Source organism: Haliaeetus albicilla, chromosome 22, assembly GCF_947461875.1.
Source record: "Haliaeetus albicilla chromosome 22, bHalAlb1.1, whole genome shotgun sequence".
NCBI lineage: Eukaryota > Metazoa > Chordata > Aves > Accipitriformes > Accipitridae > Haliaeetus > Haliaeetus albicilla.
Genome location: NC_091504.1, coordinates 19,698,247 through 19,723,413, shown reverse-complemented (window position 1 = coordinate 19,723,413; position 25,167 = coordinate 19,698,247). Strand labels below are relative to the sequence as shown.

General features: G+C 46.1%; 2 protein-coding genes and 1 long non-coding RNA gene across 3 annotated transcripts; 1 reads left to right on the top strand and 2 right to left on the bottom strand.

The window, feature by feature from the left end:
* Window positions 1–509: 509 nt before the first annotated feature.
* On the bottom strand, window positions 510–12,770 carry LOC104314130 (cytochrome P450 2W1). Its single transcript, XM_009913456.2, has 9 exons — window positions 12,048–12,770; window positions 9,432–9,594; window positions 7,379–7,528; window positions 7,128–7,285; window positions 6,162–6,335; window positions 5,016–5,157; window positions 4,438–4,622; window positions 3,771–3,912; window positions 510–2,007 (listed from the first exon to the last, which is right to left on the bottom strand). The coding sequence occupies exons 1-9, from the start codon at window positions 12,243–12,245 to the stop codon at window positions 1,817–1,819; spliced, it is 1,503 nt and encodes a 500-aa protein (XP_009911758.2). The 5' UTR covers window positions 12,246–12,770; the 3' UTR covers window positions 510–1,816.
* Window positions 10,394–24,700, top strand: LOC138690543 (uncharacterized). Its single transcript, XR_011329341.1, has 3 exons — window positions 10,394–11,457; window positions 17,206–17,489; window positions 24,277–24,700. It is a non-coding gene; the product is annotated as an uncharacterized lncRNA (long non-coding RNA).
* On the bottom strand, window positions 14,784–24,515 carry LOC104314132 (cytochrome P450 2K4). The gene is made up of 9 exons (XM_009913458.2): window positions 24,318–24,515; window positions 21,998–22,160; window positions 21,649–21,798; window positions 21,202–21,362; window positions 19,781–19,954; window positions 19,130–19,271; window positions 18,388–18,575; window positions 17,766–17,907; window positions 14,784–17,383 (listed from the first exon to the last, which is right to left on the bottom strand). The coding sequence occupies exons 1-9, from the start codon at window positions 24,513–24,515 to the stop codon at window positions 17,196–17,198; spliced, it is 1,506 nt and encodes a 501-aa protein (XP_009911760.2). The 3' UTR covers window positions 14,784–17,195.
* Window positions 24,701–25,167: the final 467 nt, after the last annotated feature.

Below are 25,167 nucleotides of genomic sequence, written 5' to 3'. Positions count from 1 at the left end.
CGATACGTGGCTTGCTCCTCAGTCGCTTTACCTGTCTCTCCCTGCCTTCCCTGAAGAAGACCCCATCCTGCTGCCACCGCTCCTCAAGAGTGACATTGCCAGCAGGTGACACTTTGGGAAGGCAAGAGGGGAGAGGCTCAGGGTCCAAGGCACTAAGCAGAGGGACAGCACCAGCATCAGTGAAGCTGTGGTGGCAACCTTTCATTCAGCCTCTGCAAGCAGGAGTTGAAGACATAAAAGTGAAAACCAAGGCTATCCCCAGGATTATCCCCATAGCTGAGCACAAAGGGAAAGCTCATTGCCCTGGAGAAACCACTCTGCAGATATGGAGGGTCTCCTGTTGAGCTGTTCTTTACTAGGATAGGGGTATGCAGAACGTCTCACCTGTGAGATACAAGTAAAATTATAATACTCAGTGTCACCCTGGTCTCAGGATCAACCTTTCGTTGCATTTGCATTTCTGTGTAATGCAAAGTTGGGTGGCAGGCATATGAAATATAATGAAGGCATGGGATTAAAACTTTATTGGGCTCCCATGAAGAGGGAAACAAATGATACAATAAAGTACATGGTAAGAAAATGCATAAGGAGAAGTGGCAATTCACAGGCAGATAAATGAATGAAAAATCGCCTGAGCTATACATCAACTGGAATAAGATTGTGGAATATGATGGCAGGTAAGAGTGCTACAGACAGGGACAACAGCCAGACAAAGCTTCAGCGGAAAGGAAAACAACCAAAACTGGGTCTTGTCTAATCCCTGATCCCAATTCTCCTTGTGTACGTGTGTGCAATACAAGCACTGTGAAATTAGACGTCATTTGCAGGGAAATTGCATGGCTGGTTCCAATGGCCAGACCATCCCAAATACCAGATTGACTGTTGATGTTGGCTCTTAACATTAACCAGGAGGTCTGAAGAGAGGAACAGTGTTTGCTCCTATTTAACAACATCAGGAAAGACAGAGATGCATGAAACTAGAAATAGGTCTAGTTTATTTTTCTGTATGGTTAGCCTTTTATGACTGGTTGCTGGTACAAATCTCAAGTGGCCTTATGATTTAGACTGCAAACTTAGAAATGTAGATTTTGTTTTCATTCAGACTGTGAAGCAGTGTTGAACTTGATGGTAGCAGCACTTGCTTATCTAAATAGGTTTGCAGATTCTGGGGCATCTTTCAGGACACTGTTCCAAGGCAGAAATAATTTTGTCCTCAAATCACATGAATCGATCTGGTTTTTTCATTCTGTGTTTGACTTGGCTGCCTAGCCTGGTAGGATTTTGCTAGAAGCTATGGATTTTTAGTGAGCTTGGAAAGGTTCAGGAGGTACCTACGGATGGTTCAAGTGTGTGACCCACAGTGTATTTCTGTGGCTTCCAGCAAAGAGCAGTGTGTCTTTCCTCAGGATTTGGGCAGATTTCTGTGATGTTATGAACCTCACTGCTTTGCCATGGGAGCCTGGGTGACATACCTACTACTCATGGGCTACATTCCCTTCACCAGACCATCTCCGTGGTCCTTCCATCAGCTCCATGCACAGTCTGTTTTGAGAAGAAGTGTGTGTTTGTCAACCACCATCATGGTTTCTAATTGATCATACACACCTCCTCACAGCATGGGAGCAAAGAGGGGGTCAGCAACCTATGGGGCAGATGTAGCAGCGGAGAGCAGTGGAGTGGGAGTGGATGGAGACAGTGGGAAGGGGATGTGAAAGAGGGTGATGTGCCAGGATGGGGGAATGGTGAGTCCTAGCATAGCTAAGTTGGGTCTAAGCAGGTTCCCCACTTGTTGGGTTGCTCTTCAGCAGGGCTGTGGTTATTCACGCAGGACAGCACAGGTTGCCTGAGGCTGAGGCCTTAACGTGAAGGTCGTCTGGGGGACGGTAAGGTCCAAGTCAGACTCTGAAACTCCTGGCTGGGGTTGAAAAGTAAATGTCTGAAGCAACCCCACAAAGAAGACAAACAGCTCCATCTTGGCCAGGCTTTCTCCAATGCAGTTCCTTCGCCCTGCAGATGAAAGCAGTGTGTTTACTTGATGGAAAGACCAAACTAGAATGTTTGCCATGGACATGTTAGCATCTGAGATGTTGTGATGGAAGCAGGAGTGAAACCTTGAAAGGCACCAGAGCATTTTGGAGTAGAGGAGACTGTGTTGCTAAAGGTAGCTGTCCCAGTCCCACTGGCACGGTGTGCCTGCCTGGTCTCTCTTGTCACACAGCTACCTGCAGCAGCAAGTCACAGCCATGTTACAGGGTTATTATGCATTTATGAGGTACTCTCTCCTCTCCTTAGCTCTTCCAACTCTCTCAGCATCTTTAACCCTTTCTCTTTGAAAAGCAGCCTGATAGAAAAATGCTACCTCCTCCCAAAGTGGAATGGTTTGAAACTCACTTTTCCTGTGGAATTTTTCCTAACATCCCACTTTTAGAAAAGACTGTGTTTCTTCTTTCCTACCCCTTCTTTGTGCTAGATTCCCAGCCCTTGCACGGTGGTCCCTGTACAGTTGAAGCACTCGGTGGACAGCGAGAACTGGCTTCTTAACAACCAAAGTCACTGTTGAGGGTCTGTGGCTGGAGCACGTTCTGGAATCCCTTCAAGCCATCCTTTCAGAGGAACAGCTGGAAGGTGTAAGGTTACATGGTAGGATTTGTAGGATTCTGCAGGAAATCTCCCTTTATAGCACTTACGGGCTCCTGCAGCGTTGGGATTTGTTAAAATCCCAGCAAGACTACTCCATCCAGCTGTGCCCTCTTGTAATGCACGCTGCTGCAGCCATGGAGGGCATGGGCTGGGGGCAAGCATTTCTGGAAATAAGCAACCTTTGGAAGCATTTATGGCTGTCAGGAAGGCACTGTGGAAATGATATTTCTTCTTTTAGGATGGCTCAGGGGAGAGTTTCTGATATCTAACAACTGTTCCTACCATTAGCTCAGTTTAAGTCCCGGGGCGGGGGGGCGGTTTATAAGCCTCCAGGGAGAGAACGTTAATTGTATTTTGCAGGTGAAGTTGAGATTAAAAAAATAAAAGAAGAACTTTGTGACTTGACCAAAACGACAGTTGGAGGTAGTGTCAGGATGCCAAGTGTCCTATCACCTCCCCCAACCACAGGGCTGTGCTTCTTCCTCTAAAAGAACAGGTCGTGCTGGAAATCCTTGGCAGCTCTCAAACGTGCCCCTGGAACAATCACAGTCCAAGGTGACTTCTGGGAACAATCCAGGGCCTTGGATTTAAGATTTCACAGTGAGAGCGATACAGTTTGGTGTACTCTGTCCTATATTGGGTCTCTGCTGGCTGTAATACCCAGCCAAGGTGCAAGGCTTATTGGGACTCTCTTCCTTGGCTCTGGTGGGCAGTGGATGAGGCCTTGTCCATCAGACCCACTCACACGTGAGCCTTGCCTCAAGACAGGACTTGAGGGTCCCTGGGTTGTACCCTCACTTCCAGGAGAGCTCCTGAAACCCCATGCATAGCTGCGCTGGCAGCCCCACCGGTCCTGTCTGATTATCCACCTACTCCTGACAGCTTTCAGGCATTTTTCCACCTTCTTTTGGATGCAATATATCTCTCTGTCTTCTCTCTTGTTGAACCTTTGGGAACCATCATGGCAGAGGTGTGCTCTGAGAGCCATTTGCCTGCATGCAGAATCATTGACTCCATTGCTTATTGACCGAGTTAAAGGCAGTACTTAGCCATGAAGACCCCATTTGTGTATATGGTAATAAAATGGTCTGCCATAGCCTCATCTCTGTGCAGATCAGCCCTTTAGTTACCTGTGGAGAAGGGCAGGAAAGCCTCTCTCTTTACAAAATTCCCTTCGGCATCAAGGAAATGGTTGGGGTTGAACTGATGTGGTGTCTCCCATTGCGTCTTATCCAGCAGCACTGAGGTGAGTGATGGGATTACAATTATACCCTGGAAGAAAAGTACATGAAGGCATAAAAGAAGCAAAAGTGCTCTGTTTTAGTTCATTTTGTGACACAGACTTCAGTGTCCCAGGAGATTTTCTCCACCTGGGATAGGTGGAGACCCTGAGGGTTTTATCGCATTAGCCAGTAGAGAGAGAAGGCAGTGAGATTTTCACAGCAGTGCCAAGGATTGAAGCCAAACCCCACGAGGTGCTGTGAAAACCTCAAGCAGAGGGTCAGATCCTGTAAATTCCCTGGCAGATACTTCACTGTGCAGATGGCATGAAGGAGGTAAATCAGAGTCACTCGTGGAGCGAGGAACTCCTTGGCATTAGAAGTACTGAATTAAGTCCTACAACACCAGTCTCTCTGGACTCAGCATAGTCACTGGAGAGGAAGAAACTCTTCTAGGGGTGATTTTGGATGCTTCTTTGGGCTTCAGTCCTATAATTCCCTTTAAAGAAACTAGTCTTTAATGGCACTAGCAAAAATGAGGAGGGTGACGTGTTCCTGAGATGGAGCAGTTACCTACCTTGGGAAGGAAGTAGCCCCTGAAGTGGGTGTCAACAGCAGTGCAGCGGGGAACGTGGGGCAGGAGGGTGATAAACCTCTGCACTTCATGTAGCACCGCATTTGTAAATGGCATGTTCTTCCTATCTTCATACGTGGCCCAGTTTCCAGCTTGGACGGTTCTCCCAATCTCCTCCTGCACCTTTTCTGGAAGGAACAAACAAAGGGGATGTGCCCCAGCAAGGAAGCCAACTCCCTCCTCAGATTCGGTTTTGGGAAAAACATATTTTTCCAGGGTCTGGAGGGAGAGGATTCTTAAAACAACGGCCTGGGTTTCCCCCCTCTATTTCTAGTTCAGGCACATGGATGCGTTGTTTCCCCGACATCATACCTTAATCTCCACTCATCCTCTCTCCTAGCAAGGCAAAGGGACTATTTTGTTGTGACTTTGATCAGCATCTAATTACATCAGGAGTTCATAACAACAAAGAGATGGGATTCAGCTCTTCAGGCAAAAGAGCTTCTGTGGATCTGAGGCCAGGCCTCTCCCCTCCCCATATCAGCCATGCCACAGACTGGGAGTAGGTAAAAGGAGCTCACTTTGAATCTCTGGGTATTTCATCATCAGCAGGATGGCCCACTGGAGCGTTGTGGCTATGGTCTCTGTTCCTGCCATGACCAGGTCAAGTATAGATGCTATTAAGTTGTCATCATGGAAGAGGCTGTCTTTCTTGTTTTTCTCCTTGAAAAACACAAGCGGTAAGAAAGGTCTTAAAACCATCAGTCTTCATATGCAGCAAGCTAGGGAAATACTGCATAGCCTACAACGCTGTTGACTATGATCTTGTGTTTGTGAACCGGGTGATAAAATAGACCTGATCTTGAATGCACAGCATTCGCCAAAGATGGGAGCGCCAAAGACGGAAGGTTTGGAGTGGAGTTTTGGTTCAGCATCGACCTCCACCCAGAAGCAGGCTGAAGCCCAGGGCCAAGTGCTGTTCACGGACTCAGCCTCACAGGTTTGGAAAGAGCCTGTTCTCTCCCCTGTACAGAAGATTCAGCTAAGCCTAGCTGCGAGGAACTCCTCCTGCCCAAGGGCAGGTTTGAATCTCCAGCAATGTTCAAAATGACCTTTCAGGCCATTTCTGCTGGGCTTTAGGACTGCACTGATCCTTCCTCCACGTAGCTGGGTAGAATACTTAGTGCCTAAGGTTGGCCCAGATCCAGTTGGAAAGAAGAAAAAACTCAGAGCCCAAATATTTTGTGTTGAACAAAATCAACTGATGTGTGAAACTGCTGAGTCTCTACTAAAGCAAGATGCAGGGCAGGGCTAGGACTTGTACTGATGATTTATCATTCAAGTACTTTAAGTGTATCATTCATCTTGGAGCAACAGTGTAGATGATTAATTGATTTGTTGTCATAAAAAGAAAGGCAGAGTCAGCTTTCATGTGAATTCATGCATTTTCTACTAGGAACAAGGAGTTGATCTCACATTATTAGTGCTGCTGTTTCAGGAGTGGACTGAGACAGTGACTTTCATATCTTAATTTTGATAGAAAAATCCGTGCAGTAAATAACACCAACTCTAAGAGACTGGCATCTGATTTCAATACCACCAGAATAACAGCATGGATTTCCAATAGGTTTACATGCAATGGCTGAAATCAAGACTCAGCCACTGTTTTAGCTAGAAAATCCAAAGGAGACATTGCAAACAGTCAACAGAACTAAGCAGTCAAATACCTCTTGTTGCTTGAATATCAGTGCATCAATGTAGCTCCTCACGCTGTTCTCATTTATATCCTCCCTGCTTGCCTTCATGTATTGCCTTAAAATGACACGTACATCTTCTATTTTCCCAAGCATAATCTTGTGGGTTTTGAAAAGAAATCCAAGGAATGGGTAGAAGTTGAAATACTAATGAGGAATTAAAAAAGAGAAGCATTAAGTCTGCAGGAATATCAGCATGCTGAAACAGCTTCTTCTGAAGGCATGACAGTTCAGTTGCGTTTTGTCTTGTAGTAGTAGTATCTTAGCATTCCAGGGACTTCCCGGGCAGATTTTCATAAACGAGGGCTTTGCAACCTTTGAGCCTTTATTTGGTGCTACCTAATTTTAAGCATTTATGCTGTTCTGTGGGAACAGATCCTCTACCAGTAACAGCCTGGTCAGCCTCACAACAGCTGGGGCTCCAGTGTGCCAGGCCACCACCCAGTTTAGGTCACTATGAGACTAGTTAGTTTTTTCCAACATCAGTTATGAAGGACTGGCTACAATAGTTTGAAGATAAGCAAACTTGGCACTCTCCAAGGAAGCATTTTTAATGCAGTGTGTGAAATCTCGCTCACCTAGATATCAACACTGAATGTGTCTTTTTAGAAAATGCAGCAAAGGCAAAGAAAGCCTAGATGGTGTAATTATGTTGAAGAAGCCAAAAAAATATCTGTGGAGCTAAAATAACCATAGGTCAGTTCTCATTTTAGCTCCACACAGATGTGCAGGATGGTTCAAATGGAGAGTAGCAAAGGGGAATCTGGCAGCACATTTGTGATAACCAAGGTGGTACGTGGAGAACTGTCACATTTTAGGTGTAATGGCTGGTTCTGAACATTTGAAAACTGCTGAGCTAAGTCCTATGGTTAGTGTGGCTCACAAATGTAATGTGCCAATGTAAAAAAAAAAAGTTAATCTGTGGGACAGGTTACATACGCTCAAATATGGAGATCCCAGAAGAATCATAACTTCATCTATGAGTCTTAAGAGAGTGAGAAATGTTGGGTCCTTATAGTCAAACCTGTCCCCAAACAGCATGACGAAGGTGATGTTGATTGGAGCACAGTTGAAGGACGTTAGGCTAAAAGGTTCCCCTGCAATGGGAGGAGGATGGAAATGTTAGTGCGACATTGCAGCAGCGGTGACGCGTATGAGGCTGTAAAACGCCGTGGTGGTCTCCAGCTCACCTTTGAAGGATTTGATCATCTCGATAAGGAAGTGAAGCTCCTCAAAAATTCTCCCTTCTATCATTTTTTTCCCCATGCCGAGGTTGCGCATGCTGGACACGGTGAATCTCCGAGTTGTTCTCCACAGCTCCCCAATAGAGAAGAACAAACCTGGGGAGGCCGTGAGACGTCGCCGCTGGGCTCATGCACAGAGGACCCCCACCACACGAAACAAAATAGGGGACTGGATGAGGAGGGATCTCCACAAGTGTTTCTGCTGCCCAGTTTCCCATGGATTTAGGGACTACGGGTCTCCCATTTCTGTGTGCCCCATCCATATCATCTCAGTTCCATTCTCCCAGTCTCACTGAGCCTGTAGTTTGGGAAAAACAAGGTCCCACCCAACCCAGTTCGCCCCAACCCTCTCCTGAGTGCAAGATAAGCAAGTATGGCTTTCAGACCAGTAGGGGTTGGCTGTAGGGCTGGGTAGAGATGTTGGTCTAAGTCAATCATGTAACATTTCTGACCCTGTTTGGTTGCAAGTCTAAGGCCTCAAGCAACAACCTTGTATCTTTGAAGCTTCTCCCTTTGTCCTATTCCAGTCATAAAGATATTTTGTCTATGTGGGATGGGACAATTCAGTCTCCTCAACCCTGGTCGGTGCTGAACTGTTTTATTGAGATTCCCAGCAACACTGTACTTTCAGCAGTGGCAAAAATACTATCATTTTGTGGAGGCTGCTGAGCTCATGCCTTGACGATCACTAACACCACCAAGGAGGGATGGGTATTTCATGCCATCAGAGTGTTGGAAATAGTGAAGGACAATATTGTGCCAATAATCCAAAGACTATCTCAGATTGTGTCAGTCGAAAGCCTGGACTCCAGCACTTCACATCTCCATCTTGGCTGCAAGGTTTTTAAATGTGTTTGCTTTTTCTAGAATAAGCGCTATTTTAAAGCAGTGTAGTTTTAATTTGGAAAGCAAAACTTCTTGCTCTAAAAATGTCAAAACAGATTTCTAAACTTCATTTTAAATTTTTCTTTAATTCATGCAATTTTATCTGGATCATTCCTTTCCTGCAAACAGCTTTGGAGTCAACAAATTGGTATTTTCTGAAGAAAAAATGTTTCATGGGAAAATTTGTGACCATTGTTACTTAACAGTCCCTGGGAATTTACAGCTTTGGGTCACCTCTAAGTGGCTCAGTCTTGGGCTGAGAAGGTAAGTGTGAAAGGACTTATAGCACAATACTGACAGTCTCCCACAGGGATATTTTATATGTAAATTAGCTCTGAAAAATGCTTTTCTCCCCATCAATTCCTTTTCCTTGTGTAGCGATAAATTAATCTATTGATATTATGGCTGGCTAATTTAATTTCTAATTGTAATCCCAACTTGAGCCTGTGACCAGCATATAAAGCTGCCTTTTGGATGCTCAAAGCTAAAGTTTCAGCTGAAGCAGAGGATGGAAAACCAAGGCAATAAGTCCTCTGAAACACTCGGGGATACCGAGTTGCCTTGGAAAAACTATGGGATTGTTTGTGGAGGTGAACTTCCAGCCTCAGCCTATTGCTTCTGCCTCAACCTGTTTCACATCGGTCCACCCAAAAGCCTTTGTGGGGAGACAAGGCGCAGGGCACTGCTGATGTCCAAAATTGTGGCACCTGGCAGTGGGAGAAAGGGAAAAACCCTACAGCTCCAAACAGCCAAACCAGTTAGTCCAAAGTCCCCTGAAACCGTGGGGAAGGTCTGTAAATGTAGTGGTGGCGGTGAGCTGCTTTCTTTGACATCTTATGGAAATTAACCCCAGAATTACCACAGTGCCTTTAAAAATCCCACTCCTCACCCTCAAACGTTTAGGATATGGATCAGCCGCAAGTGCATTAGCAAAAACAATGAAAAGCCAGGAGGCATTGCGTGCAAGCGAGGAAAGCCAAACGTTTTCTGTCAGCTTGGCTTCAGAAGGGTCCAAGGGGGATGTTTAAAAGCCGGGCTCCAGGGATGCACAGTTAGGCTGGCACTAAGCGACGGTGTCGTCCCTCCCGCCCGCCCCCGCTCATTTCTCTAGTACCGTTTCCGTTCTGAATTTGGTCAAATATTGGGATGGATGGTCTGTCTACAAACTCCTCTGTGTAGTTCACAAGCGCCTCCCGCACAACTTCGTACCCGGTCAGGACCACAACTTTCTGGAACCCAAAGTGGAGGGTGAAGATGGGGCCGTATTTTTCCGCAAGCTGAAAAAGAGGTGAGCTGTGATGGTCAGGAAGGGAAGGAGCGTGCACAGGGTAAACGCCCGTTGCTTTCTGAAAGGACATATTACGTCCTGGCATCCTGCTGGGAACGGCTGCAGAGCCGCTACCTGCAGAACGGCACCTGTAACCCGGAGCTCATCACTGTCAAACGCAAGGCATTTTGTATGGATGCCTGGCTGGCATCCGTATGAATTTTAGGCATCTTGCCATGAAAGAACCCCCACCCCCATCAATGCATTACTAATCTGGTTTTGCTGTTAAGGAGAAAGGAAATGAAAAACAAAAAAAACCACCTAGAGTTAAAGACTGGACCTCAAATGGCAACACAAATTGGCAAACTGGAGAAAGACGAAAACAGAGAAGACATTTCAGTGTAAATGATGATGCTGTCGCACAGGAAAGCTTTGGTACGATGCTCCTCTCGTACCAAAGCACTCCTGCATCTCTGCCACTAGACCAGAGGAGCTGCTTGCCCCATGCCAGGTGTTTAGTTTGCCCTGGATGACCACAAATTGCAAATCCATGCCCTTCTGCTCGGACCTGGCTTTGGTACCTATAGCTTAGCTGGGCACAGCAAGGAAACCCACAGCAGGAGGAGGACGCTGCCCGAACTGCTGGCTGTCCCCACGCTTGTACACAAAGTGATGCTTGTTTTGCACTGAAGAAGGTTCTGGGTGTATCTTTGCCATAACACAGAGAGGCTCTTTCACTGCCATACACCCCAGGACAAATTCTCCGCAGCTCCCTGCCAAAGCTCTGCCTTGCTGGGCAGTTTTCAAAGGCAACACAGTGCCCCAGGGGGCTGAAAATCCCTCCAGGACCATAACAGTCCCGCTGGCATGTCCTACGTGCGCTCCCAGAGCCGCTGTGCTGTGCACACATCCCCACCCGTCTGTGCCGAGAAAAGGGGTCTGTGGCAAAGCGAGGCAGGCTGACGGAGGAATCCACGCTCCATAAGGACCGTCGTGTGTGTGCCTGCTGCTGCATGCCTGTGTTTTACAAGGGTGAGACTGTCGTCTCCCCCCAGCCCCTGCCTGCGGATCTCCTCGGCACCGTGTTGGGGACCGTGGGAAGCTGACTGCTCCTGCTGACCTCCACCACTGTGGCTGCACCTTGCTCCCCGGCAGCTTGAAAACCGTACTTGGGGACAGCCGAGAAGAGTTTGGGCTGGGCACGAGCAAGGTGATGGGAAGCCACAGTCCCAATCTGCCGCTTAAGCAAACACAGGGTGTACGCAGGCACCCTCAGCTCGCGCCGAGTCCACCGTCAGCTTTCGCAGGGGAGAGGGGAGCACCCCATCAGGGTGCCCAGCCAACAAAACACTAGTGCCTGCTGCTCAATTGCAATCCCCATTTTTTTGCTCTCTGTGGGGTGAGATGGAGGGATAACCCCTCTGGAGTAATCCGAAAGTAAAGGCAAACATAGGCAACACCAAATATAGCCTAGCAGCTGATGAAAGCATGCGGAGGTAATTCCAAACTGCTGTTCGGAGGCTGCAGCATCGTCTGCCCAGCCCCACTGGGTAAACTGACCCCAGCCCTGACATCGCCCGTAACAGCACCAGGTGCTGAGAGCCTCACCCCACGGCAGGGCTGACCCACCGCTCGGCTGCTCCCCGAGACCCGCCGGTGTTTGCTGAGCACCGGCGTTAGGGGAGCCGTGTCGACGCCTGGTCATGAACCGCTGCTGTTTGTTTGCTCACTCTCTCCCTGACCCCGGTGCACGTCGATCCCCGAGGGTGCAGTCTGCTAAAGCAAGGGGGGAGCGCTCGGCAGCCTGACATAAACACCCCGGGCTGTGCCCGCCTCGTCTTGCGCCGAAGAACAGTTTACCACCGTCAGTGGGGTAAGTTGTCTTAATTACAGGTTAATAGAAGAGCTTACGGGCTATTCATTCTGGTTCCTAAGCGCAACTTTTCCATCCCTCGCTTGTACTGCCGTCGAGATTTTAACGCATATCCAATTCATCAAGAGGGAATTGGATTTTGCAGTGGGGCATCTGGATCTGCCCTTCTCCGAAGCAGTTTTGGGGTCACTGCGTTGTGGAATTCCCCTTGCCAGTTCTCCAGGGCGGAGGAGAGGGAAGCAATTTCACTTCATGTTAGTTATGTCCTAATGCTTTAAAAGATTTCTGGGTGTCCGAGCTGTCAAATTAATATTTCAAATCCCACAAGCATTATATACTTCATGTACCTCATCACAATTACATGAAGAAATCCCATATTACCCAGAGGTCTTTTTTTAATGGTTCATCGCTCATAAATGACATCGCATCAACACAGACATTGGCTAGGAGAAGCCCACAAAAATATTACAAAGCAATTTTCACACCTTTACAATTTAGTTTGAATTAAAAAAAGACAAAAAGCTTTCATTGATACATCTCAGGCAGCTTTAAAATCTATGAGGGTCTGGGTTTGGGAGTTTTTGTCCTACCTTCATTAGTGATTTATCTTGCCTTCTAAGATCCACCAAGTGCAGGTTACCAATGATCGGAAGAGGAGTTGGACCAGGAGGAAATTTAAAAGCTGAATTTTTATAGCCAGTTGAAAAATAGAGTAGAGCTAATAATACCGCTGCACACAGCAGACAAATTAATGCAGGATCAGAGATAAATGAAATTAAAAAAGACATTTTTTTTAGTAATAATCTGTTTGGGGGGGGTTAGAAGCAATAAAAATGCAGTGGCACTGTTCAGTTTCTGCCAGCTGGCTTTCTGTTTGCTCTCTGCGATTGCTACAAGCACTCGATTCTTATTAAGGTTTGTAGAGTACCTAAATAAATACTGCATACTCCACCCTCTTTAAACACCTCAGAGAATGTGGTCTAAGCAGTTTGCAAAGCCTGTCCAGAAGTAAAGAGAGTTTCAAATTACAAACCCATGCATGTGTGTGCAAGAACATATACATGGGAAAAGGTGCTTGGCATTCCTCTATAACCTCCTCCTCCCCCTGAGACCTCAAGGTCCTTTATTAGCAGTACTATGACCCTCCAAACACTCCACTGACACGGGGAAATAAAAAGGTTTTTTTGAATCCTATTAGAAACCTCCACATTCAGATTTGGGTAGGGTTTGAGGTCTCTGTGTTAGTAGAGGGAAAATAGTATTGTTATGGGAGACTTAAGCTTTCTTGATGTCAAGTGGAGATCAAAGGTTGTTAATAATGGTAAAGCCCATGTATCCCTAGGGGTTGTAGACCATAAACTTCTTCATAAAGTCGGCTCTGAACTGCCCAGAAGGGATGTGATTGCAGACTTTGTGTCTGAAGTAGAGGACATGTAATAGCTAGCCATGGAAAATTAGCTTGGATCAAGTGATCATGACTGGATTCATGAGTGGAATGGAAAGACAAAATTAGATTTGAAACTTCTGGGAGGACTCTTCATTTTGCAAGAGTAGCTTCTAAGAGATAGAGGGAAGAAGTTAATGAAATTAATGAAGCCAGCTGACCTGGCAGGCTTCAGAAGGGAAACAAGACAGTAAAATGGCATTATTTTGAGCCAAAGATACGAAAGACCTGGAGCTGGCATCCCTCATAAAGGTTTAAATCTTGTACAGAAAAAAATTGAGATCTACCGGGTTGAATAGAGGTTTTCAGGAGGATATTGGGAATAAACAGCCAATGGAATAAGATTGTCCAGGGAAGAAAGAGCTGTCTTATATGATCAGGAAGTGCAAGGCTAAAGGTACATTTATACAAAGGTTAGCTCATATAAAGGCCATTATTCAGCAAATATGGGTCCTCAGCCTTGCAAATGCAAAGAAGGTAGGGAAGGAAGTGAACCTAATCTGAACTGGGGCATAGCTATGGTTAGCACGGTCCCAGACCAAACGGCTGCTTGGTTGCACGCTGGAGCTGCCTGCGTGGAGTGGAGATGTTACAGCACATCAGCTGCCCAGAAGCAGAAGCAAGTGTGTCGCAACATTTCTGGCATTTTTTTTAATTAGTTTCCAAGAAATGGGCTGGAGGCAACGGTTTCCCCCAGAGCATGCCTAGGATGACTCAACCCTGCCTGCTCAAGTGAGCAAAGCGGCAGAGGGGCTGTAAAGACAGGCAAGGAGGATCAGGGCTGGCACAGGATGGAGAACACGGGCACCGCGATGAGAACTTGCAATGGCACATGCTCTGCGCCCTGTGCAAAATGTGTATTCCTGCAGGGTTTTATTTGGCCGGCAGCACCCTGCAGTGCAAAAGTTACGTGTTGCTGCCACTCTCCCGGTATTTCATCCTTGCCCTGGGAGCTGCTGAAATCATAAAAAGGCCTTTCAGAAAGAGACTTAAATTATCTCTGAAAAGCCGGGGGGGGGGAGCATATTGGGTTTTTTTAAACCAGGCTCTGAGTGCAATGCATTAAAATGACAAAGGTAAGTCAAGCTCTTGCGATGATGACAAGAAATTCCTGTCTCAGTAATGTGTCTGGTACGTGTTTCGCTCTGGAGCCGCGCTGCTACGTGCTCCCCTGCCCGAGCACACAGAGCCGAGCACAAAACACCTGCCAGGCACTGACACCGCTCCGGGTGCATTCCTGGGGCAGCCGGGCCCCTCAGGGTGCTCGAAGCCGGGTTGTCCTCGGTCCCCCGTGCCATGTGGCAATCCCCTGCCACAGCATGTGAACCAGGTGGTGCTGGTGAGGACGTGGAGCACGGGCATCATCCACCGACCCCGAAGCACAGCCACTCTGCCGCCGGTTAGCCAGCCTGGGGAGAGCCAGCCAGTAAAGCACCAACCCTGCATCCTTTAAATTAACTTAAATCCCCCCAAATCTCTGTGCCTTCCCTGCCGGTCCCCTTCTTGACCAGCAGTGCATCCAGGACTGCAGCCTCAGATAACTCCTGCTGGCTTTTACTGTGATGAGTTCCTTTTAAGCAAGGGCAGGAATCACTGTAAGAGGCCACATCAGAGAGCCATCCAGAGCCATGTCCTGTCTCAGACAGCAGTTGTGATTTTCTGGAGTTAGAAATTCAATTATTTCCTTTGAGCTGTTTGCGGCTATAAGTACTGCTTGCTCTTTGCATTGCTAAACATGTCTTGGCTGCGTGTTGCCCAGGGATCCCTGTGCTCGCCTCTCTAGTGTGAGTGTATTAAAGGTGGTGCAGCCCAACTTTATCAGTTTGACCCAAAATCAACTTCATCCTGCAATACCAGATAGATTAACAGAAACAGAGTAAAATATTTGTTTATTAAGTAGGAGATAAGGTCAGGCTTGCAGTAGTTAGACTGCAAATAGAGCAACAGCAAAATAAACGTAAGCAAGTGTAGCAGCGAAGGCTTTCTTATTACATAGCTTGTCAAGCAGACTCCTTGAGATGTAACCAGAAGCTGGAGCTGTACCCATGGTACAATGCACGTAGAAGTGCAATACCCATACAAGTACAAGGTACAGTACAACTATTAGAGTGTTGCCTTTATTTGCGTGAACTAAAGCTAGTGTGAAGCGTCAGTGTCTTGGCCAAAGACTGCTCTACTTTGTCATCCCTTCGTATTCTCTTCCTTTCTTCCTTTCCATGTGCAGCACAGATCAGCTTTAGATGACAGCAACTTTAGTTTTATGTTCTAGATTTACCGTAATTGCCCCCTCAGTCTCTGGAACTTTCTGTTTCTCCCTTTTTTCTTTTCATCCTAACCTGCCTTTCCTGCCTCCAAACCGACACAAAAGCATCTTCAGTGACTCAGCGCTCCCTAGCCCACATGTGGTTTCTTGCCTGTTTCACAGCACATGAAGCAGCCTCCTCTCTTGTACCCGCACCACCATTCAGATTTCACATACATATCACACTTGCCTCAGTGGGTGTAGCCTTGTGGGTACAGCTAGTTGTTCCTACTCTTAATGGCTGCTACATGAAATAAATCATTAATTGTAGTAATCAAACAGCTGCTGCTCTAGGACAGCTGCAGTCCCTGGGGTGTCACCAGTTTTCTACAGAGACCCCCATATGACAAGTTAATCATACAGGTGAGCAACTTGGTAACAAAGTCTAACCTGCTTCTCCTTCCAGACTCTATTACCAGTTTTTACATCTATTTTCACAGTGACTACCTTCAAAATCCTATTAGCCTTGAGAGTGATGCAGGATCTCTGCTGGCAGAACGTGAGCATTATCAGCTCTGAATTTGTTGACTTCGGTTCCTACATAAGTGGCCAAAGCACTTTTTGCAAGTACCAAAATTTGGCCTTGCCGTTCTTATTGCAATGGCCCTGCTCCTGCTGAGTACTGAGCACATATACCTTCCATGGGAGCCTGTGGCAGTGTTATTTACTCAGTAGTGCAGGCTGATCTGTTACTTTGCCTGGAGACCTTGCTGCCTATCCCTGACACAAGGAATGTCTGGAGAGGAAGACAGCTTGAAATGCCAGGGGCTATGTATCTGGTGTAGAGCTGAAGACAGACAGCAACATTTTCTAAAGAGTTGAAGCCCCATTTTCAGTCAAATGGAAAATATTGTCCCTATTCATCTCAACACACCTGATACATGAGACTGACGTTTGAATTAGGAGCCTGTGGATGATGGTTCACCCTGCAGGCAATGGAGAGAGTGAGCAATTCAGACCTTATGGCAGTTAAATCATCCACCGAAGGATCTTCTCTCTCTCTGTGGAGGGTAGAGAGGATCTAGAGAGCAACTACAGCTCCTAAGGTGCAAGCAGAGAAGAGGGCTGAGCCTCTCTCAGCTCTCTGATGGGAGCATGGCAGTCCTGGTGTCCAGCCCCAGGCTGCATCACCCTCACACTGCCTCGGGCTTGTGTCCAGCTTTAGCCACGCCGATTCAGAAACTCCTCGCTTTCTGTAGCTGGTCATTTTTTTCCAGTTTAGGGATCTAAGATGGCCCAGTAAGGGATCAGACAAGAGCCAGAGCCAGCATGAAGCCAGGAGAGGTGACGGAGTGGTAGAAATGCCTTTCTTAGCAGAAGCAGAAAGCTGCTAGATTGGCCCCATCATAAATAGGCTCTTCAGCATAAAGTGCCTAGTGCGAGTTGGAATGAACCCCCTTCCCAAACCACTTAGATGTTTTCTGATAACTGTCCCTTGCCTGGCTCTTGGCATCAGCCCATGTTACACCCTCGTGTCTGGGACTCTGTAATAAAGATAAGGCAGGTTGTATCGCACAATGGAAGCTCAGTCTGAGGCTCAGCTGAACAACCGTCCTGGGGAGATTTCCAGATCCATTAAGTGTCTGTTGTCTCCAGCTGGGCCATCGATAATCAGCTCTGCTATAAAGCTTGGACTTTGGGCTGAGAAATTCTCTGTGGAGGCTCTCAGGGGAGAGCCTCTAATGGGTTACATCTATAGAGGAGGCTTGAAGCCATTTAATTCTTTCAAACAGCCCTGAAAACTGCATCTCTGATGGACTGTTCCAGGAATGAATCACACTGGTTCTGAGAGCAGTACTCAGGGTTGTCTGAAGGGTTTGCCTTATACAGACACCGCAAGAGCTGTTGGAAAGAATTGCATGAATGAGAGAAAAATAGCAGTGCCCAGTGTCTTCATTCCCCTAAAGCTCAGGTACAGACAGCTTTTTTCCCCTGTAACTAGACTTGCTTTCAAGCTTGAAGTGTTCACTACTCTAACTCCATGCCATCTGATCATTCATAGGGCACAGCACAGACCAGGTGAGGCATGGGGTTCAAGGTAAAACCAACATCAGCAGTGAGATCTAGGTCTGACTTATCCACTCCAGGAGCAGGTTGGAAAACAAATTTGCGGAGCAAGCCTGCAAAGAAGAGGAACAGCTCCATTTTGGCCAGTCCTTCTCCAAGGCAAGCCCTTCGTCCTGAAAACAACCAGGAGAGAAGTAAACGATCAGCACCGTCACTGTTAGTGTTGATGTCTGAGACCTTCTAAACTGGATGTACAGTCTGTAAGAGCAGGCTGCTGAGGTAGGAAACTTTTCCTTCCTTCTCTCTGTATATTAGAGGTGCCACTGACTTGGTCTCAAACCACACAGAAGCCTGTAGGTATGTGAGACCATTCAGTGACCATGGGTAAACCAGTGTCTCCCAGATCTTCCAAGGAAGAAGTGGTTACCTACAGCAATGGTCGACAGGACAAATTACCAGAAATCCCTTATCCTATGTTCTGTGTCCCCAACTTGCATACTTTCCTAAAATCCGTGGGAACTGTGCCCCAGGTGGTGCACACATTACCCCTCTCACCTATGGAGAATGGAATAAATGCCTCTCTCCTAATGAAGTTCCCATCAGCATCCAGGAAATGGGAAGGGTTGAACTGATCCGGGGTTTTCCAGTGTAACTCATCATTCAGAGCAGAGGTCAGCAGCGGAATGATCTCTGTACCCTAAAAGGGATCAAAGAAACTCACAGTAGCTGTTTAGAGCAGATCACTTTCCTAGTTGATCCAGGCTGCTTTCTTTTTTCTAATGTGAAGAGGCAAATAAGATTGAGCCATGGCAGACAGAACTGGGGGATGTTTCCCTGCCCCACTGTGGCTCTGCCTGTTATCAGTAGCTGCTGCTCTCCTTTTGGACCACAAAACATTGCCTTCTTACAGAGTCAGATCTTTCAAGAAAGATACTGAAGTAGAGGTTCCATATTTGGCATTTAATTAACTCTCTGGTTATTCTGGATTCAAACAGCTGTAACAGAGCACAGTCCAGCGCATGTTTGTAATAGCTGTCCTGGATCCAAGACAAAGGATCACATCATAGATTAAACCACACATCATGCTATCTTTAGATTTTTATATTTTTCTTCCTGTCTGCTTTAAATAAAACTGTAAGGAATCTGTGCAGTGTAAGCTGCTAGCCTCAAAGCTCACCTTAGGAATCACATAGCCTTGGAAATTCACATCAGTAGGAGTTGATCGTGATACACCCATTGGTACAATATTGGCAAACCTTTGTATTTCATGTATCACTGCATCTGTATAAGGCATTTTTTTCCGGTCCTCCAACTTAGGCAGCTCTCCTGGTTCAATGACACGGTCCATTTCTTCCTGAATCTTTCCTTGGAGGGAGGAAAGGATTAAGAAGCTGATAACTCTCTTATCTTGTAACTGAAATGGCCTCCAGTTTGGCCAAGATGAAGAAAAGCAAAAACTTTGAGGGGTGTTTGGGAAGAGCAGAAGTGGGTAAGTCAGGGCATGGTGTGTTTTTTTCAGGTTTGTTGTTGAGCCAAGGGAGCTTGAATGGAGTCACTACAGCACACTCCATGCCTGATTCTGATCACACACCTTTGTTACCCCATAGCCTTCAACAGAAACCAGATCAGAATCAGCTCCTGAGGAGACCTTTAGTGACGTAAGCCCATAGCCTGCAGGAGAGTAACGATGGGGGAGCTTAACTGTAACTGTAGACTGGCCCTTAGCCTCTCCCACTTGGCTGGGCTGGTTTATTGCAATCCAGCTGAATAAAATTCCTTTGTAAAGTCAACGGTTGTTATCTCTCTCAGAGTACTCAGAATAATTACTCTAGACAACACTGAATGAGTTCCACTCCCTTCGACAACCAAAGCCTTAAGCATGCAACAGTATATTGTACAAGAGGACTTCTCAGCCTTACTCTGAATTTCTGGGTATTTCATCATCAGAAGAAGACCCCAGCGCACAGTTGTAGAAGTAGTCTCAGTCCCAGCGGCAAAGAGGTCCAGGGTTGAAAACAACAGGTTTCTGTTGTTGAACATAGTGTGGGGTTTCTTTGACTCCTTCAAAACATACAGGTAATGGTCATAAGTTCTACAGCAAGTGATACCAATATGTGACTGCGTTGCCACCATTTTTATCTGTATTTTTAGCTTTTTGTGACTTTATATGCTCTAGGAAACTAAATGTTTAGTATTTTAGCATTAGGGCCTATGCTGTATGGAATTTGGCTGGTCCCAAGCATATGTGCAATCCCCAGGTCTAGATATTAGGTTAGTTGGAATTTAGTTACTGCAATGAAGTTTATCACTGTACTATTCTTGAAGGAAGGTTTGGGATGATCTCCTCCCAATAAATGGTAACTTATTTCCCCCACATGGGACATCTTGACAACAAGATCCCTTTAACCAGCAGTTTCAGTGGAGCTGTGGAGCAAGTACTGCACAGCTCACTGTGAGTACGAGCTTTGACATATTCTGCTCACTGCAGTTCTGTTTCTACTCACTCCCAGTCCTAATATTAAGTCAGAGCTAAGAGAATAGAAAGACTCTGAGACTTAGCTTTAAAGTACCTGTTGTTGCTTCATCAGAAAGGCATCAACAAAGCCTGTTAAGTTATTTTCATTAAACTCTTCTTTGTGTTCCTGGAAGAGCTTCTGGAGAAAAGCGTTCAGTTCACTGACATTTTGTAGCACGGTCTTGGAAGCTCCAGAGAGGAATCCAAGGGATGGGTAGAAATTATATAACTGTGGAGCAAGAGAAGTCTTACTGTTAATTGGCATTTTGAACACATACTGATATCTCAAATCACACTGCTGGTCCCTTGTCCCACGCCCTGACATTTCAGGCTGTAATTCCCTCACATTCTCTTGTACAGTCCAAAGAGCTATGAATTGCTGCAGGAATAGTGTTCTCTCTGTTACACCTCTGCATGGGTCCTTGCCATGACTTTTGGGAGACTCATCAACTTAATCTTCTTTCAGGGCTTCCAGCTGTGTAGGTGGTGGGACAGAGGGTCTCAGATGTGAAAGATTGGAAAGTGAGCATTGTACCTATTCCAGGGAAAGCCCTTGGGTGTGTCACATCCTATGGCAGAAGGGAGTTGAACTGGCCACCTCCACAGACAGACAATATTGCTGGGTCAACATGGTGCTTTCCAAGCCAATTAGCTTAGGCACAGCACTGAGCTAACCCAACTACACCGTTCTAGGAGCTGGACTGAGCACAGCGTTGCGGTATGTCATATGGAGATATGTGCTGTCAGGAGAAAGGAGGGGTCTCACCCCCATCATCCCATGAGAGCTGTGCACATTTTCAAGGAGACCACTAGCTGCCCTGCCAGACAATTAAACAAACACCCGATGTTAGCTGGTGCCTCGTCCTGGGAGAGTGTCTGTACATGGTGTGTAACTCTGACCTGTGCTCAGGTGGTGCTTTTTGGGCTTAGCTGGTCTGGAGTTACAGCCAACTGCAGACTTCAGTGCGGCTCAGAAAGACAACTCCACTGGCGTTCAAAGCAGAAGCTTTGGGTCAGGAAGGAACAGGCTTATATCAGCTGTTAGTTTGCTAAGATTGAGTTTCAGTGGCCAAAATAAAAGAAAAAGAAGTTTGTCAAACCTGGTTCTAGGGGAGGCAGAACTACGACAGTTGCTGAAGGTGTAATAGAAGGAGGCAGATTTGAGATGGCATTTCAAGGCCGATCTCTGATATGAAAGACATATTGTGCTTCTGCTCTTCAGAGAGGGTAAAGTAGTTCCTTTTGTGAAGACCTTGGGTTTTTTCTTTTACTAATAAGCTTCACAGACTAAGCGCAGGACCCTGGGAATATGTGCATTGTGGATACAGAACTGCAGATGTGTTCTGTACAGGCTGCTGGCTGGCTGATAATGTTCTTGTTCTCAAGAAGCAAGATGTGGGAGGCCAAGAGGACAAACATGGGCAACTGGATATCCCCCTAAAACCTAAAAGCTAAAACATAAAATCAAGCTCTTACCAGCACCATAGGGGAGCCCAACAGCTTAGTGTTTTCATTTATCAGCTTCAGCAAAGTTAGAAATACAGGATCATCATATTCAAACCTCTCTCCAAACAATACAGAGCAGATGACATTGGATACAGCATTGTTGAGTATCATCTTCGTATCAAACGGTTTCCCTGTATTTCAAGCAATGAAAACAAATGATGGTGTGATTATGCTTATTTCTATGTGGTTTCCTATGGAAATGTAGTCCTGAGCTCCCAAAGAAAAAACTCATTCACCACCCAGAATGCATAGCAAGGAACGCGGTTTCAATGTTTTAAGGCCTTGGTTTAATAACCTACTTCAACGTATGCTGAACTTTAACCATGAGATACCATTTGCTCCGAGTTAAACTTTCATTAATCTTTATTGTTCTGCTAGACAAGTTTTCTGTCTCTGGATGAAAGTCTTAACACTCACCATGATAGGATTCAAAATATTTGATAAGGGAATTTACTTCCTCCAGGATTCGGATCTCAATGGTTCTCTTTCCCATTCCAAAATCTCTCAGTGTGGACAAGGTGAATCTTCTCATAGTTTTCCATAGCTCTCCATGGCTGAATGCTATGCCTAAAATAAAGGTGTAACATCCTTATGTTACCTGTGGTTAATAAACATTTGTAAGGCCTTCTTACACACTGGTACCAAAGCTGCTTGATATACTGTTATATAAACAAAAAGCAGTCTGTAAGAGGATGATACTCTCTGCTGTAAGAATATAATGAACGTATACAAACTGCAAGAACTAACCAACCAGAAGGTCACTTACCATTTCCTTGTGTCATTTTCCTGAATATGGGTATTTCTGCCCTCTCTCCAAATTCTTCAGCATGATTTAAAAGGGCATCCTTGATGGTTTCATATCCAGCCAGTACTACAGCTTTCCTGGGTCCAAAATATACAGTGAAGACATTGCCGTATATCTTGGAGAGCTGTCAAGGTGAATAAATATGTTCCTTCAAAACCAGATCTGGACCCAAACGCTAGCACTAGCCACCCCAGATGGTTTCTAGCCCAAAAGGAGCCTCCCAGCCCTGCCTGAAGTCTCCAGGCACTGCTGTAATGCAACTAATGAGCAACAGCTATCAACTGCCAGCATCTCTGCTTGCACCCTGTTTGCACAACAAGGTGTCTGCTATCACTGCTTCTATCAGAGAAGTCAATAAAATGCCATTGCATTCCTGTGGTGTTCTGCAGTAACAGGCCAGCGTAGTGATACTACCATTCAGAGGCTGGTTAGAAAATGCTGTAGCAGGCAGGCCTGTTTATTTTAATGCTGTTGACCTGAGGCAAGCAGGCGTGCACACATCTTTGAGGCTGAAGCCACAAACACTACAAAAACAAAGCTAGACAATAACTCTTTCTTTCAGGACAGCACTTGTCTCTAATTATGGCAAGGCGGGTAGTGTTGCAGTCATTGCAAAATTATTTGCTGGCCACCAGAAACTTGAATCCAACTAGGAAGCATTTTCTTGTAGATAATGTCACAGGAGCTCTAGGCTTTTATAGCAAATTAAATATGAATCATCTGTTACACAGAAGGGTGGCTTTGACAATCTAATCATTCACTCGGTATTTTAGACTTCGTTTAAACACACTGCAAGCCATCCGCTCCAAATGTCTTCTTGTTTCCGATGTGCCTGGGTTACCATTTGCTATGCATTAGATACATTCCGAAAATTGAATTTCAGATTAGAAGCAGCTCCTGTTATTACACCAGACAAATTGAATTTGTTTTCATCAAACGGTGGTTTGACGGCTTGGGAGATAATATTAACACTGGTTCTTTCATCCCCATCAGCTCACAGAGTGTGTGGCAGAGCCAGAGGCAGGGAATCACAGCCGCCTCGTAGCCTTCCTTTGGTCATTTCTTTGCATTAGTACTTCTTGGCATCAACCCTGTTTTTTCTCAGCAACTTAAGTATTGGATGTGGCAGGCCTGAAAGCCTAAAGAAAGCTGCTTGGCAGATTATAGGAAATGAGTCTGGTGCCTTCCTGTGACATTTGTATCATAAAATCCTCCAGTACCGCCAAAATCAGTTTTTCTTCCATACCAGCAGCCTCAAACATACATATGATCAGATGGGAGCTCAGAACCAGAAGCCCATCAAAACTGTGCTCTGCACAGTCCTCTGCACCATAAATCAAGGCAGATGAACACCGCATGACTGTTATAGGAATTCTGTACTTTTGCAGCCCAGGATGCCCTTTCTTCTGTGTCTAACTGGAGAATCTCAGTGTCTGCACTGCCCCCTCACTGCAGCTCTTCAGGTGGCTGAAGGAGTTCACTGGGGACTGGGTTTCCCCCGTCGTAGATGTCTGGTAAGCACACACAGGTCACTCACAGCACCTCAACCTCAACCTACAGAAACCAGAAGAAATCTGAATTCACATTGGCTTGTCCCCGCCTCCCCATGGGAACACAGCAGACACTTTCTGAAATGAGCATTGCACCTGGCTTTACACTATTTAAGTCTTTTTTTTCTCTTTTAGAAATAGAAGTATCCATGGAGCTGCATAAGAAAAAGCACTTTGTTTACCTAGACATATAAAAGCCATGCATCAAGTCTTAAATAACCCTGGCCAGTGTGTGTGTGCAGGGCAAGGGTTGGGGAGGCAGAGTTGAGCTTTGCATTGCAGGGGATGATACCCACCCTTCCTTCCTTCCTTCCTTCCTTCCTTCCTTCTTTCCTTCCTTCCTACCTGCCTTCAGTGGGAGAGGTCTGTCTGCAGTGAGACATCTCTTGATGGCAAATAGTCCTGATCTGTCAGTATGCTGGCCCAACTCGAGTCTTCTACCTGCAGCCTCTGAGGGGGTCAAAAAACCAACAATATGGAGCTGCAAGGGGTGGGGGTCTACACTTGTGTGTGTATGAAGGAAGGAATGTGTGTATTATGTTTATATATATAAATATATGTATGTGTGTATACCTCTGAAGGTAAAGTCACTCTGCCAGTCTGCCTATACGCCAAATATCTCATTTCTGCCCTCCACACAACACAAACACAATTACATCTCCACTTCCCTAGTTGCATTTCTTGCTTCAGGAATTGCCTGTTTTCCTCCTGCCTGCTCGCTCAGACCCTACCTCTGTCAGCGACTGGAACGGCTTTTTCAGGTCCACCACATTCAAGTTTCCGATCAGAGGAAGAGGTCGTGGCCCAGGAGGCAAACTGCAAACCGACTTCTTCAGGCTGGTAAGAAAGTAAAGAAGAGCGACCAGCCCTGCTGCCAAATACAGCAGCAAGCTACAGCCCACGTACTGCAGCAAACTCCGCATGGCCATGTCTAAATCAAAGTGTGAGTATGAGCATCTTGGGTTCCCTTTATAGCCCTTCTGTCATTGCCTGAACACACCTTCTGAGGAAGTGGCTTTACACAGAGAAAAGGACTCTGAGGTCTTGTTTACTTCTATTTGGACCAGATGTACTTTTTTTCTTGCCAGATAAAGCACCCTATTTTATTCTGAAACATGGATTATCTTAATCTGGAGCTCCTATTTCATCTACAACACTGGGGCAAGGTGTTTGTTTTCCAGTGAAAATCTGTGTTATGGACATGTTGTGGTCTATGTGATTTCAAGGGCAGCATTAAGGGACAGGACCCGTGCTGGATTGCTGTCACGTGCCAGGTCACAGGACTCAGCTGGACCACTGGTGATGCAATGGAGGAAGCAGGACGCAGGAGGGAAAGCCCACAATAATGCATGGCCCAGAGTGCAGCTGGCAAGAAAGTCCTCAGGGAAGACAAGGCTGACCAAGGAGGAGTTGTAACGATGGTGGCATGAAAATGTGCTAATTCAGGATTGCAGGCGGGAGTAGGTCTACTTACAGGTGACAGCTCTGATTCTCTTTGCCTGCCACCCCACTAAAATCACCTCCTTGAGCAACACAGTGTTTTCATTGCTGACACTGTTACTGATCTTTGTCCCCCAAATC